General features: G+C 37.8%; 1 protein-coding gene across 1 annotated transcript in view; it reads left to right on the forward strand.

The window, feature by feature from the left end:
- FGD6 (FYVE, RhoGEF and PH domain containing 6) overlaps positions 1-17948 on the forward strand; it is a 108917-nt gene extending 90969 nt beyond the window's left edge. Inside the window, exons 15-21 of the mRNA XM_030856370.3 lie at positions 4999-5101; positions 5586-5732; positions 6567-6669; positions 8399-8526; positions 14255-14383; positions 14953-15101; positions 17488-17948. Of these exons, the coding sequence (XP_030712230.1) occupies positions 4999-5101; positions 5586-5732; positions 6567-6669; positions 8399-8526; positions 14255-14383; positions 14953-15101; positions 17488-17524 (796 nt within the window). The 3' untranslated portion in view covers positions 17525-17948. The remainder of the gene's footprint in view (positions 1-4998; positions 5102-5585; positions 5733-6566; positions 6670-8398; positions 8527-14254; positions 14384-14952; positions 15102-17487) is intronic.
- Positions 17949-20428: the final 2480 nt, after the last annotated feature.

Below are 20428 nucleotides of genomic sequence, written 5' to 3' on the forward strand. Positions count from 1 at the left end.
AGTTGTTAAGTAGCAGAGCAGTGGAGCTGAAATTTGAATCTGACACTAAAATTCATGCTTTTAACCATTCTGATATTGCCTATGTCTGTGGATGTCAAGGACTCAGACCAAATGTGCTAACTTCTCAAATCAGACCGCAAGAGCATCTCCCTGGGTCATGTCACTCTTCTGAAGTGGAATGGCCACTGCTGCCCGACACCAAATCTCAGGATGACAGGAGAAGACAAATTCCTGTATTCAGGGTTTGTCAAGTGCTTCCCAGCTACCAGCGAAAGCAAGCAGAGTTCCGTCAAGGGAGGGGGCACCTGAAGCATCCTCCAGATCAGTATTTAGAAAGTGAAAGTAGGGGAATTCCCTGGCGGCCCAGTGGTTAGGACTTCGCACTTCCACTGTAGGGGGCATGGGTTTGATCCCTGGTCATGGAATGAGGATCCCATACGTCCAAAAAAAAAAGTAAATGCTTGATCACCTGGAACTATACCCTTTTCTTTCTTTCTTGAGTTTGAACAAAAGTGCAAAGAACATCGAGTCCCTGTACATCAGGCTCCTGGCAAATACTTAAGCCTGGTTCTTAAAATCAAGAGTTATTTTCAAATATATGAAGAGGACATGCCTATAGGGAAGTTAAGTTTTCAGTTGCACTTAAGTTTTCTAACTAAAATAGGCTTTTATAAAAACAAAATTCTGTTTATTAAAAATTAAACAATTCAGGAAATGATGGTTGATCTTTCTTTCTTTGGTTGCCTATCAGGTAAATATCTGGATGTCGAGTGTTTTTTCAGATGGGCCTCCTAGACCTTAGTAAGATCATTGGATTTTTAAGTATGATGGGAAACCATCCAAAGGTTTTAAGCTAAGAATTGGTGTGACCTCATTTTTATTTTTAAAAGCACACACTGTCTGCCTTGTAGAAGTAGACCACCAGAGACTAGAGTAGAAGTTGGAAGACCAGGTAGGAGGTTGTAGATGGTGATGTCTGGGTTATAGCTGTAAGAAATGGTTCAATCAGGTAGAGCCAATCAGGATGGAGTGAATGTGGGGTATGCAGGAGAATGATAAAACTGGAAAGTTGTTGATAAAAGAAAAGTAAATTTCCACAGGAGGGTTAAGGTGGCATGCAAGAAAGGGAACAAACACATACTAAATGCCACCCATATGCCAGGCTCTCCTTCTGAATTCCCCCAACCACACTGAGGTGCTGTGTAACAGGTAAAAAAGGGATGGAGGCCTCTTGTGATCTTGCTCCTATCTGCCTCACCAGCCTGATCTCCATTCACTCTCCGTGTCACCAACCCCACCAAAGCATGGCATGTTCCATCAGCATGGATCTGCTAATGATTCTCCATGCATGCCAGCCTGCTTCACATCCTTCTTCCTTGCACAGGTGGCTGCCTCCACCTAGAATTCATTCCTTTGTTCAAGAAGTAATATGGAGCATCTACCCTGGGCCAGGCATTTTGCTAGGCATCAGGATACAGAGGACAATGAAAAGGGCCTTTCCTTCCCTGAGCTTACCGTCCATTAGGAAAGACATACACTTAGCAAGTATTACCACTGTCAATTATCAGGGAGATTAAGTAGTATACAGGGAAACTACCAGGTGCTATGAGGCTGTAAAGCAAGGGATCTTAAATTAGATTTGGTGGAAAAAGGGCAGTTAGGGGTAGCTTCCCTAAAGTCCTGTGTCTCTTGAGTTAAGAAGGATAAGTAGGTGTTGGATAGCTAGGCAGAGAGAAAAGGAGGAGGCTCCTGGCCATTAGGAACAGTGTGTACAAAGGCCTTGAGGTGGAAAGGGACATGGTGTATTCAAAGAACTAAAAGGCCAGTGTGTCATGAACATAGCAAATGAGAGGGAGAGTGACCCAAGATAAACCTGGAGGGCCAGGGAGAAAGATTATGCAGAACCGTCTTGTGGATTTTGGTCTTTAGCCTAATAGCCACAGGAAACCACTGAAAGGTTTCTACAAGGGAATGATGTGATCGTTTTGGCATTTTTTAAAAGAATATCTGGTTGCTCTGTGGAGGATGGTTTGGGAGGGGAACTGAAGGAGACGAGTAATGGGACAGAGAGAGGCAGAAGGAGTGAGTCTCCAGCCTGTACAGCGTATTGGATTGCTGTGATAAGGAAAACTGGGAAAGGTGCAGCTTTAGGAGAAAAATCAGGAATTTAGGTTCAGATGTGCATATTGAATGTGTGGTGCCTATAAATCATCAAAATGGGGTCATCAAGGAGGCAGTTGATGTCAGGAGCTAGATGTCAGAAGGAAGACTGGACTAGAGGCATATCCTGAGGAGTCATCAGCCTCGAGATGATGACCAAAGCTAGGAGACTGGCTGAGGGTGCACAGGGAGACCACAGAGTTCCCTGTCAAACACCTGTAGTTGTTCCAATAGCACCTTAGTCATCACCTCTGCAAGGCCTTCCCTGCTACCCAAATAAGGTAATTAACTACTTCTATGTTACTTATCTATCTCACATTTATTATATCATACGGTCATTTTTACCTGACTTTATGTCTCACGTCAATTAGATGTGAGCCCTTGCAAGTGAAGTGTACTTTGTGTGCCCAGTTCATGGCGTAGTACCTGGCCCATAGAAGGCTCCCAGTAAATGTTACTCAAATAAACTGAAGTGATGTGGCCTTTGGACCTCAGAGTTGCATCCCACAGTTAACACAAGAAGTAAATAGTGTGGCAAGGTCTAACACACCAGAAATCTCTTCTGTTGGAGAGTTTTTCCCTTAGAAATTATTTCCATTCATCGGGGAAATGGTACTTGTTTAATGCAAATTTGCTATCTGGTAATGTCCACATTCCATAAAGAAAAGAATACTTGGCTTAACTGTCTTTTTCTGTGAGGAAGATGCTGATTCTTCTACTAGCCATGTCACAAAGGCAGAGCTAGAACGTCTCCACTCGATGCTGTAGGCAAGTGTGGGTGGTCTATGAGAAATGTGTTATCAGCTGATAAACATTGTTTTGGCAGAACCCCACACAAGAGAGAGCCAGGAATGATTAAATGAAAGAACAGCATATGTGACATGATTTGCACAGTCGAGTCACATTCCACGTGCTCCCAGGGCTCCAGAAAAATCACACGGCAATCCTCAAATTAGCCATCTGCCTCTTGACTTTCTGTTCCTTTTTCCAGTGAAAAGTTGGGGAGGGAGAGAGGGCAGGGGAGACAGTAATATTTTATGAATGTTTACTTGGAACCTGAGCCTGTGTTCTCATAGCGTAGTCCTTCAGAGAACAGGAACAGAGGCCAGAGGTGACATGGTGGTGAAGGGTTCCATCCTTAGCCACACTTGGATCTGATACCAAGTCACCATTTAGTACAGAGCCTGTTATCTAAAGCAAATTATCTAACAGTTCAAATCCTCACATGGCTTTTCTGTAAATGGTGATGGTGTGTGACGTTGGGATTGGGGGAATGGGGTGTAAGATCCAATGTATATTCCATGGGGTACCTCTGAGGATGAGAAGTGATGATATTTGCAAAGAAAGCATTCAGCATAGTTGGCTGATACGTAGTAAATGTTAAATCAGCGGCAGCTAGTTGGGGCAGCGATGATAGAATAGTAGAGGTAACTGAGGCAGGTTTTGTTTGGTTTAGAGAGAGAGGGGCTGTTCTATTTTATTTTGGTTTTGGTATATAATGAAACTGAGAAATATACTAGTTTTAAAATTTTATTTGTAAACTGGATATCTTCCTTTTAACATCCATATGAGTGCATTTTCTAAAAGGCACTGAAGCCATTTAGTAGGAAGATACATTTCTGAGAATGATTATTGTGGGGAAGGTGAGTGGTTTTTAAAGTTAGCTCCTTGACCTGCTCTGGATTCATCAAAATAGGCCTATTTGTATCATTTTCTGTGATGGAATTTTTCATTTTAGAGTCATTATTTAAAAGTTAAAATATACTTAAAATTAGAATGAATAATACAATGAAACTGCATATTCAGTCACCCAGACTCAAAAATTACCAAGATTCTGCCACAAATTTTCCTCTTTTCTAAAGTACTTCAAAACAAATTGCAAATATCCGGTCATTTTACTCCTACCTACTTTAGTATATGCTTCTCTTTAAAAAAGGAAAGTGCACATTTTCTTATACAATCACATTCCCATTATTATGATGGGTTTTATCATGATAGAGATTTAAATTTATTATTAAATTCTGTCTCTCTACAAACACACACACATACACACACAATACCTAAAATGTGCCTCTCCCTCTTGAGTATGCAAAACAAAATGGGCGATACCAGTGATGATTCTGAGTTACCATAGAATTTGTTTTAGAGGGAGGTGTGGTTGCAAAAACAGAGAACAAGAATGTGTTTTTCTGAGCAGGCTTTCCCCCTATTTCGCCCATTTCCATCTACATTCGAGTTGCATAGCTCCTGATGAACTGAGGGTTAAGAACAGAAAATGTGATGGGCCGAATAGGTAGAGGAACCCTAACAACCACTGAAGGCTATTTCCCTTATTAACCACTCCTTCAACATCTATTTATGACACCAAAAATATGTTTCCTTTACTCCAGTGCCCTTTCTAGAATATTTAGTAACCTAAAAATATTTAGTATTCTGTGCTGTAAATTTGGATTTGAAACTTGATTTCTTGGAATATTTTTAAATTCTAGGATTATATCTCAGGAAACTCCTTGGTTATATAAATAATCATAACTATTAATTGCATGAATAGCCCTTAAACCAAACAAAAATGCCTCCAAATTTAGGAGACTTCAAAAGCCATTCAGTAGAAAGCGGTATTTTTGGAAAGAAAAAAAGCATTGTGTTTGCTAAAATGCCGTGTGTTCTCTAATGCCTGCTCTGATTATTTGTGCACGTAAACCTCAGAATTGTTGCCTGTGACTAGCATTGTTGGAGGGTGGTGGAATCTGTTGCCATGGCAGAAGGAAAAGACGTAAGAAGAAGGCAAAGAATAAAAGCTGACATCTGGTTGATAGAACTTTCTTTTGCCCCCAACAGTTCTGCCCCAGAAAGGGATGAATGGCTAGAAGCAATTTCCAGGTCAATAGAAGAGTATGCCAAGAAAAGAATCACATTCTGTCCCAGTAGGAGTCTTGATGAGGTATTGTCTTTTCCTTCTTATGTTTTTGCAGTGCATTTCAAATAGTTTTTACCTTAAAGAAACTTTTCCCAGGGGTTTAGAAAAGCAACATGTGTTTCACAGAAGGATTGGAGGTGTGTGCGTAATTTCAGAGCTAAATATTCATTCTGTTAATGTCTAACTACAAGTCTATGATAGCATATAGTGCATTCATATTTTTTCTAGTTATAAAACCTCATTGTAGAAAATACAGTATAGTTTAAGGAAGAAACTAATTGGCTGTTATTGCACTACCTCAGGCATCTTTTAAAGTTAATTTTGCACTAGAGGATTGTTGGAATGTAGCTAATCTTAATATCCTAATAACATGAAAAATATGATAGCTCATATTTCATCCACATCCTTAATGATACCATCAGCATTGTGAGCTGCCAGTCCAAATAAAAAGGCTTGATGCTGTAGCAGGCAGTGTGCATAGAGATAATCAGAAGTCGTTCTTCCACAGGCTGACTCAGAAAATAAAGACGAAGTTAGTCCTCTTGGATCCAAGGCTCCCATCTGGATTCCTGATACCAGAGCTACGATGTGTATGATCTGCACAAGTGAATTTACTCTGACCTGGAGACGACATCACTGTCGGGCCTGTGGAAAGGTTAGAGAGGATCACACTCACCTCCCTTGTGATTTTCAATAGCTCTAAGCTGTACATAACGAAGAAGCATGTTTCTCCTTGTAAACCATTGGGGGTCGGGGGAGACACTGAATCGTAGGTGGTATCTCCTCTACATATTTAGGCACAAGGCAATCTTATTAGGGAACTTAGCTCTTCCTAGCCCAAGATTACTTCAGAATGTCCATAATAGATCATGTTCATTTTTTAAAAAACTAATAAATTCAAATTAAATAGATGCTCACATTTACAGATAATTATTGAAACTGCATTTATCTAAATACTAAGTTCTTAGTAGGAGGAAACTTTCAGTGTTGAAGTTATCACTAGTGATGTTTCTGAGTCTTTGTGATGTTTTTAGTAAAATGAGCATTGTAACAATGACATCAGAGAGTTACTATAAAGATTTAATGGGTCTTATTTAGACAGCATTTAATCTGGGCCAGACACTGGGAAGAGGCACAGCAGAGGTGTTCATAGTTGCAGCAGTGACGATGACAATGACGATGATGACGAAGATGATAAATACAGCTAACACAGGAATTCCTACGCACCGGGCACTGTTCTAAACATTTTGCACATGTTAACTCCTTTAGTATATTATTATCGGTAGTAAGCACTCAGTAATAATCTGTGGCCTCTTCAAGTGTGGTATTGTGTGTGAGTTCCCTGCAAGCCTGAGCTCCACTGAATTTTTATTCAGACTCAGTGACTATGAAAAGGTTTTGAAAACTAGACAGAACTATAAATTGTAACATAACTGATGGTTTAGATACAAAGGTTATTCTAAATGAAATAATTCCAATGTGTTTTCAGATTGTATGCCAAGCTTGTTCATCCAATAAATATGGATTAGATTACCTGAAAAATCAACCAGCAAGAGTATGTGAACATTGTTTCCAAGAACTGCAGAAATTAGGTAATATATAAGTAAAGATTTAATTGAAAATTCCATTATTCCCCAGATACTTTCAGACAACCTTCTGAAAGAATCATCTTAGGCACATTAGCAATATGATTGGTGATACTTCTCTCAAAATATTAAGTATCTTGCTTTCTTAACTTAGTGAAGCTTTCTTAACTCATATTTTGTGGTAATTCCAAGAAAGGTTGGACTGAAACTTATTTTTACTCTGAAAACGGTTTTGCTGAGGATCCTGATTGTAGAAATGTAATCACAGGATAAAATGCTTGGAGTAGTTACAGGGGAACTTTAACTTCCAAATAATTTTCAAGTTTCTAGTTTCACAACTGTGTGCTCATTACAAATCATTTTTATCGTATTAGTAAAGTAATTCTCTATGGAAACATACTAGGTGGCACTTTGTTAGCCTTATTCTAATCACTTGGACTGATGTAGTGAGGTTTTATTTTACATCTAAATGTGCGGCTTTTCGCCAACTACAAAATGATAAATCAAATCTGCCTGTTCGTTATTTGCAAGTATCCATCCCTACAGTTAAGGGGAATGCAGTTCAGGTCTATATTTTGGGACGAGATCCTGAAACTTAAAGGATCTAAATTTTTAAAAGATTATCCTTCATGTTGATGAAGAATAGCTTTTCATCATCAATGAGAATATCTAAATGAATAACTAGATGATATGCCATTTCAGAATCCATATATTTATAGAGGAATTGTTTGTTATTATCTGTATACATTTTCCAAAAAGACACGTTCACCTAATCTTTTGCCACCCTTATGTTCCTCCCTTTGTTCTCCGGGTATATAATATAGGCTCAAACATTCAAAATTCATTTTTGAATACTCCTCCCTCATCACACACACCCATTTGGTCAGTAAATCTTGTCAAATTTATGTTTGAAAAACCTGTCTTGCTCTTGAATTCTTTATCCACCTCAGCCTTAACAAAGCCTTCATTATCTTTCATGTGGACTACTGTCCTAATTTCCTAACAGGTTTTTCTGCTGCAAATCCTTCCTCTTTCCTACTGCCAGATTTATTTTTCTAAATTCAGTCTGCTCGTGTTACTTCCCAGCCCAAAAGGCCTTTCTTTGATTTCCCACTGCCTAAGAGACAGTCCTTAGAACCAGCCATTTTTTTCCCAGCCTCACCTCCAAATAGATGAACTAATTTCATATCTGTGTGCTTTTGCTTATGCTGACTTGTCTTCATGGACTGTTCTTCCTCCGCTTTTTAGCTTGGCAAACTCCTACTTATACCTTAATGCTAACTCAAAACTCTCATTTTCCCAGCTTTCCTTGAACCTCTGCAGTGAAAATTAATTACTTCCTCATCTTGTCTTATAGTCCCTTTTCTAGCATTTTGTTCATTGTAATATTATTTGGTCATGTATCTAGATACTAAATGATGTTGTCAGTTTGGGTTTTTTTTAAAGTCAGGAGGGAAATTTTTTCAATTTTTTTTAAAGTTGGTAGTACATAAACATGTTTCAGAATTCTTAAGGCACAAAAGGTCAATCCGTTCATATGGCTTGCAGTTAAAAAAGTATAAAATCATAGACAGTGGGAAGTCTTCCTCCCACTCAGCTTCCAGCCTGGGGAAGTATCATAAGTTTCTTAAGTATCCTTCCATGGATATTTATGCAACAACGTTTATTGATTTGGATTAAATTGAATTGCAGAATGCTTACCATTGGTTATATAAGTGTACCTGATTTGTTTTAGATCACCAGCACTCTCCTAAGATTGGATCTCCTGGAAATCACAAATCTCCTTCAAGCACCTTATCATCAGTCTTACATAGTATTCCATCAGGGAGGAAACAGAAAAAAATCCCAGCTGCTCTCAAAGAAGTAAGTGTTTCCATTAGACTTGCAACCTGATAGAGGCTGAATTATTCATACACTTATAATACAATATTTTTCTTTCATAAAGGAAGACGTCATTTCCCAGCACTATTAAGACATGCATTTTAATACTGGTGATGGATGTGGTTGAGGCCTCACGATCTTGCTTGATCTCCCTTATGACCTGAGTCATTTAGAAAATGCCTGTTGAAAGGTTTGGAGAACATTTTATAGCAATGATAGAAAGGAAAGATAACTGGGACATGTGTGAATTTTTAAAATTACTTTGAGGAGACCCCTTCCTTTCTCCTTTGAGGTGAGGGAAGAAGTCTATAGAATATTTGGGGCATTTTATTAGCATTTACTCATCTGCATGGCTTGTTTTTTATAGGCATTAGTTGGTTATATACAGCTGATATCACTGATAGTATGTTGTTCTTCCTTTAACTTAAAAGAAAAAAATTTTAAGTGATAATAGACTATAGAGTTAGACCTGCCATTGGAGTAAATCCACAGGCATCAATGATATCCTATCCCAGTTCCTCAAATTCAGGTGTTCAGTCAGCCAGTGTCAAGAATTCAGACAGTCCTGCCTTTCTGGTCACTCCTATTTTGATTTTTGTTAATTAGTTCTACCCATGCTAGTTTTGTGGCCAGGAGAGTAGTTTTAAATTCTGTTCTCTTGCTTGGTTGCTGTGGAGGTCTTCTATCATGGAAGAGCAAACAGCTCTAAAAATTTGACCAGGATCATGTTTCTCATGTAAAGTTGAGTGTATTTCATCATGGCCATTGAAACACTAGGAAGTGATTTATAGCCAGTCTCATGATATAGTAAAAATAGGACTTACATACAGTTCCATTTGCCAAGTTTCATGTGGAACTGGGTAAGCCAACTGAGTGAATACCCCTGAACTGTATTTCTTCCATCACACAGTTCCTGAATCTAAATGTACATTCAAAAACCTTAAGGTTCTTAACCAACCGAGTTAAGTTCTCTGTAATTTTTCACCTCTCCATGCTGATGTCACATTTTATAAACATAATTCTTATCTGTGCTCCCCTCTTTAGTCGAAACTCCACAGCACTGGCTACCAAAACTCGTTATGGTCTGTAGACTAGAGTCAACCTAATTCCAATCCTTTTTTGTACATCTTTCCACCCAGCCACACAAACAGGCCTTCCTGGCTGCAGCCATTTCTCCCTTGGCTCCACTGGTTCTCAAAGCATCCTCCAGAGCGGCAGCAGCACCGCCTGGGAACTTATAGAAATGCAGATTCCTGGGCCCACCCACACTGTATGGAATCAGAAACTTTAACCTGCATTCTTGGTGATTCAGATATATGTGTACTAAAGTTTGAGGGCCATTGCCTTGCTCCTTTGTGGTCACACGGGGAAATTTATCCAGTTAAGTGCTATAAAAGTCAAAGTAGTCTCCTCAGAAAGCTGTGTTTTTTTGTCTTTTTTTAAAAAACTGAGGTGAAATTCACATAACATATAATTAACCATTTTAAAATATACAATTTAGTAGTATTTGGTGTATTCACAGCGATGTGTAACTGCCATATTGCTCCAATTTCAAAACTTTTTCATCACCTCATAAGAATACCCTGTGTCTGCTAAGTAATCAGTCCCCACTACCCCCTCCCTCCAACCCCTGGCAACCATGGATCTGCTCTATGTATTTGCCTATTCTGGATCTATCATATAAAAGGAGTCATACAATATATGACCCTTGTGTCTGGCTTCTTTCACTTAGCACAGTGTTTTTGAGGTTCATCTAAGTTATAGCATGTATCAGCACTTTGTTTCTTTTTATGTCTGCATAGTACTCCTTTTTATGTATGTACTACAACTTAGCCATTCATCGGTTGATGGACACTTGGGTTGTTTCCACCTTTTGGCTATTGTGAATAATGCTCCTATAAACATTTGTGTGCAGATTTCCATGTGGACTTATGTTTCCATTTGTCTTGGTTATATACCTAGGAGTGAAATTGCTTGATCATACAGTAATTCTGTGTTTAACTTTTTGAGGAATTAGGAAGTTGTGTTCTTATTCTAGTGATGTTCAGTACATTTTTAGAAATTCCTCTTTTTTAGAATTACATACATTCAGAGCCTCAGCACCCTCAGTAATGGCGGGCTGCGTCTCTTGAGTTGGATTTCATTTATTTTTTATTTTTTAAAATTTATTTATTTATTTATTTTTGGCTGCTTTGGTTCTTCGTTGCTGTGCATGGCTTTCTCTAGTTGCTGCAAGCGGGGGCTACTCTTTGGTGCGGTGCGCGGGCTTCTCATAGCGGTGGCTTCTATTGTTGCAGAACACGGGCTCTAGGCACGCGGGCTTCAGTAGTTGTGGCTCATGGGCTAACTAATTGTGGCTCGTGGGCTCTAGAGCGCAGGCTCAGTAGTTGTGGCACACGGGCTTAGTTGCTCTGCGGCATGTGGGATATTCCCAGACCAGTGCTCAAAACCGTATCCCCTGCATTGGCAGGCGGATTCTTAACCACTGCACCACCAGGGAAACCCATTTATTTTTTAAATAAATCATTGGAAGGAAAGTTTTGTGAATCAATTAGGTGATTAAGCTGGTTAACACCAACTTTGCTTTTAAAAAGATTATTTAGAGGACTATGTATGACTATTTAGTATTGGGATTAATCTTTTTTGGCTAATAAATTAATTGTAAAATATTCCAAAAGAGTAATGTACAAAATATTTTGGGCAATGATAGTAACACTTAACATAAGTACATAGTGGGTATCCCAATGTGACTACATTTTAAGAGAAAACTCCTTTGAATGTAAACATTTTAGTTTTTTTTTTTTTTAATTACTTAGTAGTCTTATACAGGGATGTTATTTCTGTATACAAATTTACTTGAGAGATATTTCTAATTTAACATTAGATATAAATTTTCCACTTGGGACTTCTCTGGCAGTCCAGTGGTTAAGACTCCACGCTCCCAATGCAGGGGGCACGGGTTCGATCCCTGGTCAGGGAACTAAGATGCCACATGCCACCCGGTGTGGCCAATAAATAAATAAATAAAATTTCCACTAAATAATATATCATCCTTTTTATGAAATGTGTAAGAAATTAATACAATTACTACATGATTAAAGATATACTTTAAAATTCATAGACCGCATCTCTATTAGTCTTCTACTGCTTTGTACCAAATTACCACAAATGTAGTGGCTTAAAACAACACACATTTATTATCTCAGGAGCTTAGATGGGATCTCTTTAGGGCGGCAGTCAAGGTGTTGGCCAGCGTTGAGTTCTCATCTGGAGACTGACTAGGGAAAGATCTACCCTGCTCCTAGGGGCTGCCCTTAGCTCCTTGCCACGTGGGCCTCCCCACACGTCTGCTTACTTCTTCAAAGCCAGCATGGTAGAAAGTCTCTAGAGCCAGTCTGCTAGCAAGATAGAGTCTTATGTAATGTAATATAATCATGGGAGTGATAGCCCATCACCTTCACCATATTCTGTTGGTTAGGAGCAGTCACAGGTCCTGCCCACACTGGAGGGGAGGAGATGCTACGACAGCCTGATTCTCAGTGGGAAACCACCTTGGGAGTCTGTTCACCATACCACCAATAAGGCAGTTCCTAAACTTGGCTTTTAGATCTCTATTTTTCCTATATTTAAAAAGAGAAAAGTTTCAACTGCCATATTATAATCACTGAAGGCTTAGTGTCTTTTACCTAGAGATTGAAACACTTTCAGCCTTTTATGAAGCAAAACAAGCTTCTTTTCTTTTAGACCAAAATTTGGGGAGCAGAAACTGATCCTTAAAGTCACCATTAAGGGACTTCCGTCGTAGTCCAGTGGTTAAGAATTTGCCTTCCAATACAGGGGGCTTGGGTTCGATCCCTGGTCAGGGAACAAAGATCGCACATGTCGCGGGGCAACTAAGCCCGCGTGCCACAACTACAGAGCCCACATAATCTGGAGCCCAAGAGCCACAACTAGATAGAAGCCCGAGTGCTGCAACGAAGAGCCCTCATGCGGCAACAAAAGATCCTGCGTGCCGCAATAAGACCCGACACAGCCAAAAAAAATAAATAAATAAATAGTTTTTTAAAAAAAAATCACCATTAATAGTAGAATTTTCTGGGAATTCCCTGGTGGTCCAGTGGTTAGGACTCTGTGCTTTCACTGCCAGGGCCTGGGTTTGATCCCTGGTCAGGAAACTAAGATCCCGCAAGCCATGCAGGCATGGCCAAAAAAAAAAAAAAAGAATTTTCTATTTACTTTTTTATTGATAAAGTTTTTAGAAATCCAGAAAGTTATTTCAGGAACTGAGTTAAAGGTTTAAGTAATTTTCCCTAACACCCAAAATAAGAGGAGCAATAAAGAATATATACTGTCCCAAAATACAGCTTTAAAAAGGCATTTTTCTGGAGTGGGTGTGGAGAAAAGGGAACCCTCTTGCACTGTTGGTGGGAATGTAAATTGATACAGCCACTATGGAGAACAGTATGGAGGTTCCTTAAAAAACTAAAAATAGAACTACCATATGACCCAGCAATCCCACTACTGGGCATATACCCTGAGAAAACCATAATTCAAAAAGAGTCATGTACCACAATGTTCATTGCAGCTCTATTTACAATAGCCGGGACATGGAAGCAGCACATATACACAATGGAATATTTCTCAGCCATAAAAAGAAACGAAATTATTTGTACTGAGGTGGATGGACCTAGAGTCTGTCATACAGAGTGAAGTAAGTCAGAAAGAGAAAAACAAATACTGTATGGTAACACGTATATATGGAATCTAAAAAAAAAATGGTTCTGAAGAACCTAGGGGCAGGACAGGAATAAAGATGCAGACGTAGAGAATGGACTTGACATGGGGAGTGGGAAGGGTAAGCTGGGACGAAGTGAGAGGAGAGTGGCATGGACATATATACACTACCAAATGTAAAATAGATAGCTAGTAGGAAGCAGCCACATAGCACAGCAAGATCAGCTCAGTGCTTTGTGACCACTTAGAGGGGTGGGATAGGGAGGGTGGGAGGGAGATGCAAGAGGGAGGAGATATGGGGATATATGTATATGTATAGCTGATTCACTTTGTTGTACAGCAGAAACTAACACAATACTGTAAAGCGGGGCTTCCCTGGTGGCGCAGTGGTTGAGAGTCTGCCTGCCGATGCAGGGGACATGGGTTCGTGTCCCGGTCCGGGAAGATCCCACATGCCGCGGAGCGGCTGGGCCTGTGAACCATGGCTGCTGAGCCTGCGTGTCCAGAGCCTGTGCTCCGCAACGGGAGAGGCCACAACAGTGACAGGGCCGCGTACCGCAAAAAAAAAAAAAAAAAAAAATACTGTGAAGCAATTATACTCCAATAAAGATGTTAAAAAATAAAGTGGATGGATCTTAAAAAAAAATAAAAGGCATTTTTGACATGTGGAATTATTATTCATCTTCTGGCAACCGAGAAAATACAGGTGAACCCGCAAAGAAACACATACATGCAAGCACAGTTAAACCAGGTAAAATTCTGGAATTGCTTCTAAAAGGAAGGATTTTATGCTCATGGCATGGCAGTATTCAATTTGTACAGTAGCAGATTTTGAAAATAAACAATTTCATTCTGAAACATGATATTCTTATTATGGTTATTGCTTTCAGCACCAATGATCAAAAGCAACTTTGTGATTTTAAATTTTGTTTTTGTATGAAAACTATTAAACTGTGTGTGGGGTTTGCTTACCTAGGTATCAGCGAACACAGAAGATTCTTCTATGAGTGGCTACTTGTACAGATCAAAGGGCAATAAAAAACCTTGGAAACACTTGTGGTTTGTCATAAAAAATAAAGTGCTATATACGTATGCTGCAAGTGAGGTAAGATCTGAAATCTAAACATGAATAATTTGAGGGTCTTGTTTTATAATGCTACCTGGAAATAATTACAATGTTTGCCTAATTTATTTGTTTTGTCTCTGTTTTTTGTTTTACTTTGCTTTGGGAGGGGGGGAGATGTTGCTGTTATTTTTCCATAGTGTTAAAATGTAAGTTTGGGGAATGTCATGTGACTACTGACTACTTCACTAAAGGCAGAGGTTCGGTGGGACTGGGATATATCGCCTTTCTGAGCTACATTTTCTACATCCATAAAATGAAAGTAGTATAATTACTTACCTCCTGTGGTTGTAGAGAAATAATGTGAAATTCAGTGGATATGAACATGCTGAAAACTGTCTGGCACAGTGTCTGGCTCATGGTGTAGGTGGGGCAGGGGTGTCCCAATAAATATCGTTGAATAAATGAAAGGTGAATAAGTTGCTAGAATTACCATTGTTTTATATATATGTATTTGAAATTAAGTTAGAGTTATATAGATCAAGAGTTTGCAGATCTGAATTTTGTATCAACTTAGAAACCCATCTCCTTTTGTGTCTTTGTAAATTTAGGATGTGGCAGCTTTGGAGAGTCAACCTTTACTAGGATTCACTGTCACTCAAGTCAAAGATGAGAATTCAGAGTCGAGAGTATTTCAGTTACTGCACAAAAACATGTTATTTTATGTATTCAAAGCAGATGATGCTCACTCGGCTCAGAAGTAAGTAATTTAGACATATTTTTCTTTCATACATTAGATTTCAAGTTGTTACTTTAACTGATTGATTTTAAAAATAACCTACTTCCATGCATGGAAACAACGAAGAATTTAAATCAGACGTACAATTTAGAAAGAATTTAACGTATTATTCAAACTCTTTAGAATTGTTTTAAAGACAGGCAAGAGTATCTGGAATATTTTCAGGAGGCAGAGAGGAAAAGAAAATAGGTAGTTCTGTCCAAAATATTTTGTGTACACATGACCTTCAAGGAAGCAGCATGATTCTCCTCTGCTGAAAGGAAGGGAAGCTGAGGTTATTTGACCTCTCCTCCAATGAGGTTAAGAATCTTCTCTTGAAACATTCTGGGACTTTGGCAATCCAATGATTCAATTGTGCCATGGAACAGCAGGGGTTTAAACAGCTGCTTGCTGACTTACTCCTTTGGGGAAAAGGTCAAACACATTAAGAGGCTCCCATGCTGTTCCCAATGACTGAGTAGAAAGAAATGGATATCATTTTAGGTGGAAAAGGCTGAAATAGTCTCTTCAAAATTCCAACAAGAATATTTATTTAGATGTCATGAGATGGCTTAACATAGAGAAGCATATCTCTGTGAAACTGAGGTCCTTTCTGAACAAAACAATTCAGTTCGCCTCCCTTTCATTTGATTTTCATTTTGGCCTCACAAAATATACATTTTGTTTTCACTAAGAGGTGCTCATGTTTTCTCAGTAGGCTTTAAAAGTGCATGCAGATCAAAAAGAATACTTTAAATAAGCCAGGCTTGTCATTTCTTTAGGTAGTTAAAATTAATGTACCAGAATTATATATGTTCCTGAATAATAATCAGGTACTTTTGAGTACTGAAGAATATTTTTAAATTATGACACAACTATTGTTTCTTTAAAAAATAGTTACTTGGGTAAAATAGTAATTGCCCTAAAATTCTGTTGGATATTATATTTCTCATCATTTTTACCTGAATTCATCATCAAGCTGATAAGCTTTTGAATATATATCTTTATGTCATAAGTTGACAAGATAGAAAGCCCTTCAAGACAGAGCTGAATGTAGTTGGGTGAAGGGTATGAGCTTACTTGTTATTTAGAATTAATACAGGCTAATTTATAAATTTCTCTTTAGGTTAATATCATATGCGTTGCTGTATTTAGAATACGTTATACATTATATTATAGAATTATAGAATATTAAAATTATAGAATTATAAATTATAGAATATTATATAGAATATGTAGAATATTAAATTTATAGAATATAGAATTATAGAATATTATAGAATTATAGAATTTTAAATATAGAATATTATAGAATATTAAAATGTGTTATAGAATATTAAAATTATACAATATTAAAATTATAGAATATTAAAATGTGTTATATAGAATATTAAACACATTATAGAATATTATAGAATATTAAAATGTGTTAATTTTAATGGAAACTTTTGACTTTTAAAAAGCCTTTTTATTATGGTATAAATTATATGCCATTTGCATTTTAAAATTTTTTTAAATTCTGTCCTTAAAATGTGAGATAAATCTGCTACGGGCTACTTTTACTAACTACATTGAATGATTTCAAGTGTTCATGGTAAGTTTAGAAGCCATTACACTACTGGGGAGGTACAAAGAAACTACCTCCAAGTGTCTTCTGAATAATTGTAGCTGTGTATATTGTCAAATAAAACTTTTGAGGCAAAAGAATTTTAGAAAGACTTCTGTGAAAGTGAGACACTTTTATATTGCATGCAAACTTTAGATCAACTGGGAGTAGACTACTAGATGCTAGATTCCCTTTCACTGAAAATATTAGAATAGGTCTGGACTACAGATGCCCAAGGAGTCTCTGGTTGGTAGAATTAAGAGATGAGGAGACAGGGACAGAGCTAGTATTCCCAAAGGCAGAAAGGGGGTTGAAATAAAGGCCTCTGCAGAGATATCCACTTCCAACATCAATTAAATGGGGTCAGTAGAACTTCATAGAGCCTATACATGAAATGGCCCCTTCCTCATGCTTCAAAGAAATAAGAGATGCACAGGAATTCCCTGGTGGTCCAGTGGTTATGACTCGGCGCTTTCACTGTCAGGGCCCGGGCTGTATCCCTGGTTGGGGAACTGAGATCCTGCAAGCTGTGTGGTATGGCCAAAAAAGAGAAAGAAGTAAGAGATGCACTTTTCAGGCCAAAGTTTGGTCCCAATTACCAAATAAAGGGTAGTTCTATACATACGGAATTCTCATTTGCTATAAGAAAGATCTTAAATATACTTGTTAGAGTAATTGGATCCACAGGCACAGCTATTATCTATACTGTCTTAACATATATTGGATGATTGTATTTTAAAATCTAACAAATTTCTCTTATAGGTGGATAGAAGCATTTCAAGAAGGCACAATATTGTAGCTGTATTTGTTTCATCCCTTGTGTGATTCCAAAAGGGTGGAATTTCATCAGAATAGAGTAAATGCAGTACAAAAATTTTATATAAGTGAACACTGCCAGGATAAATCCAACCAAAATCTTCATCAAAGAAATTATTTTGTTAGGTATAAGGTAATTTTTATAAAATGTTTGTTTTTCATGTATGTTATTTATTAAAAATTTGATGTTTACTTAATGGTCAGAGTTATTTCTGAGACTCACACTGAATTCTAAAGTACCTAGCTGTTTGTGACACAGTCCATACTGTTTTCTCAGTGTGTTTTACAGTGTTACTTTGTAACATTCTCACTAGTGGTAAGTCTTTGTAAATAAAAAACACACATCAAGGAGCAAATTTCCATGCAGTGTTTGGTTTGGAAATTATGATTATAAAACAGCTGGTGAAAAAAACGCATGTCTTTGAATCAATAAATTTAGATGAATTTTTGTATCTTTTAATGGAAAAACACATGGCCAGTTTCTACCTCAGTAACTGTGAAATGAAATTCCAGTAAATTATCAAAAGTATTTCTACTGTTATGTACCTGTTTTGGTATGAGATAATGTTACATCATCAAGGAATTATAGCAAAGGGATAGAATCTGAATTTTCATCTAACTCAACAATGAGTAGGAAAAAGGATGTTTCCATTTGCAGGGGAGCACAAATAATCAACTCTATGGCCTTTACATTAAGTCTAATCTTTTTTTAAAAAACTACCATTTCAACACAAACATAAGTGTATTATTTCTTTAAAAAGCAAAATATGGCAAACATTATATTACATGATGTCCCTTGCTATTGTAAGTATTCTGAGTCCAAGTCAATGGTGGTATTTGTATCTAAAAAGAATGTTACATTTTCTATAATATTGTGATTTTTTTTAAATGAACTGGAATTATCATATCAAAAACCACAAATTCAAAGCCAGTATTAGCGGAAATTGTATAGTATCATTTTTTAAAGGTTTTCTAATACCACTTTGTGTTATGTCCTCTCTGGTAATTAAAAAAGTATATTTTTCTTTAACCAACTGTCAGCGTACCTCATTAGGAAGGGTTTATATTCCTAATTTTGGTTCACATACTGTTTAACATATGAACTACTTTATATATAAAATTGATTAGCAGAAGTAAAATGAAATTAACACTATGATTAAAGTCATTCCTGATGTTCAAAATATACATTTATTGACTGAGCTTAAACTAAATATAAATTATCTTAAAAGGCAAGGTTATCCATAGAATATTTCATTAAAGGGCAAAATAAATTTCCCTTCTGCTTTTATATAAAGGATTTCCTAACTCAGTATTATATTTATGATTGCCAAGAGAATTACTCAGTGCCTTCTGAAGCCTTCTGAATGTTTGTTGCAGCACCAGGGTATCTACTAGACCTAGAGTTGGCTGCTGCAGTTTTTTGGCTATTGCTTGCTGTGGAATCACTTTGAATCCTCTTGCAACCTCACATAAAATCCTCACATGCTATCTCCCAAATTTTTTTGTCACTGTAGGTAAATTAACACTTCTTTGCAGCTCATTAATTTTAACCAAGATAGCATAAATAAGGCTTCCATGTTAAATCCCTGCAGTTTTTAGTGTGTCCTTTTTGGAGACCAAGGTTATGCCTTATACAGTGTTTCCTTCTATTTCATTGGGACTAGCATTTTGCAAAACAACAAGTTATTGGAGTTCCTCCCTCCTCCTCTTGAGCTCTCAACCTTCTGACTACAAGATTTGGTTTAATCTGAATCTGAAAACTATCAACCAAGGCTATTCTGTCTTCCAACTGTTGGCTGAATCAAGAACCAGTTAAACATTTAAATACAAGAAACATTGCATAAACTTCTAGTAATTCTCCTAATTACATGTGAAACTCATGTATGATTACGCTAGCTATATTGGCTTAGCCCCATGGAGGGCTTTGAAAATTAAAAAATAGGGCTTCCCTGGTGGCGCAGTGGTTGAGAGTCCGCCTGCCGATGCAGGGGACGCGGGTTCGTGCCCCGGTCCGCGAAGATCCCACATGCCGCGGAGCGGCGGGGCCCGTGAGCCATGGCCGCTGAGCCTGCGCGTCCGGAGCCTGTGCTCCGCAACGGGAGAGGCCACAAAAGTGAGAGGCCCGCGTACCGGAAAAAAAAAAAAAAAAAAAAAAAAAAAAATTAAAAAATATAGCGCCTTTTGAGGAAGCTATCAGATTACCAGCAACCCTCTGCCAAGATTTTTTTTTTAATTTTTTAATTTTATTTATTTTTTTATACAGCAGGTTCTTATTAGTTATCCATTTTATACATTTATATTAGTGTATATATGTCAATCCCAATCTCTCAATTCATCACACCCCCCACCCCCACCACTTTGCCCCCTTGGTGTCCATACGTTTGTTCTCTACATCTGTGGCTCTTTTTCTGCCCTGCAAACTGGTTCATCTGTACCATTTTTCTAGGTTCCACATATATGCATTAATATACAATATTTGTTTTCTTCTTTCTGACTTACTTTACACTGTATGACAGTCTCTAGATCCATCCACGTCTCTACAAATGACCCAACTTCGTTCCTTTTTATGACTGAGTAATATTCCATTGTATATATGTACCACATCTTTTTTATCCATTCGTCTGTCGATGGGCATTTAGGTTGCTTCCATGACCTGGCTATTGTAAATAGTGCTGCAGTGAACATTGGGGTGCATATGCCTTTTTGAATTATAGTTTTCTCTGGGTATATGCCCAGTAGTGGGATTGCTGGGTCATATGGTAATTCTATTTTTAGTTTTTTAAGGAACCTCCATACTGTTCTCCATAGTGGCTGTATCAATTTACATTCCCACCAAGAGTGCAAGAGGGTTCCCTTTTCTCCACACCCTCTCCAGTATTTGTTGTTT

The sequence above is a fragment of the Globicephala melas genome, chromosome 10 (genome assembly GCF_963455315.2).
Source record: "Globicephala melas chromosome 10, mGloMel1.2, whole genome shotgun sequence".
Lineage (NCBI taxonomy): Eukaryota > Metazoa > Chordata > Mammalia > Artiodactyla > Delphinidae > Globicephala > Globicephala melas.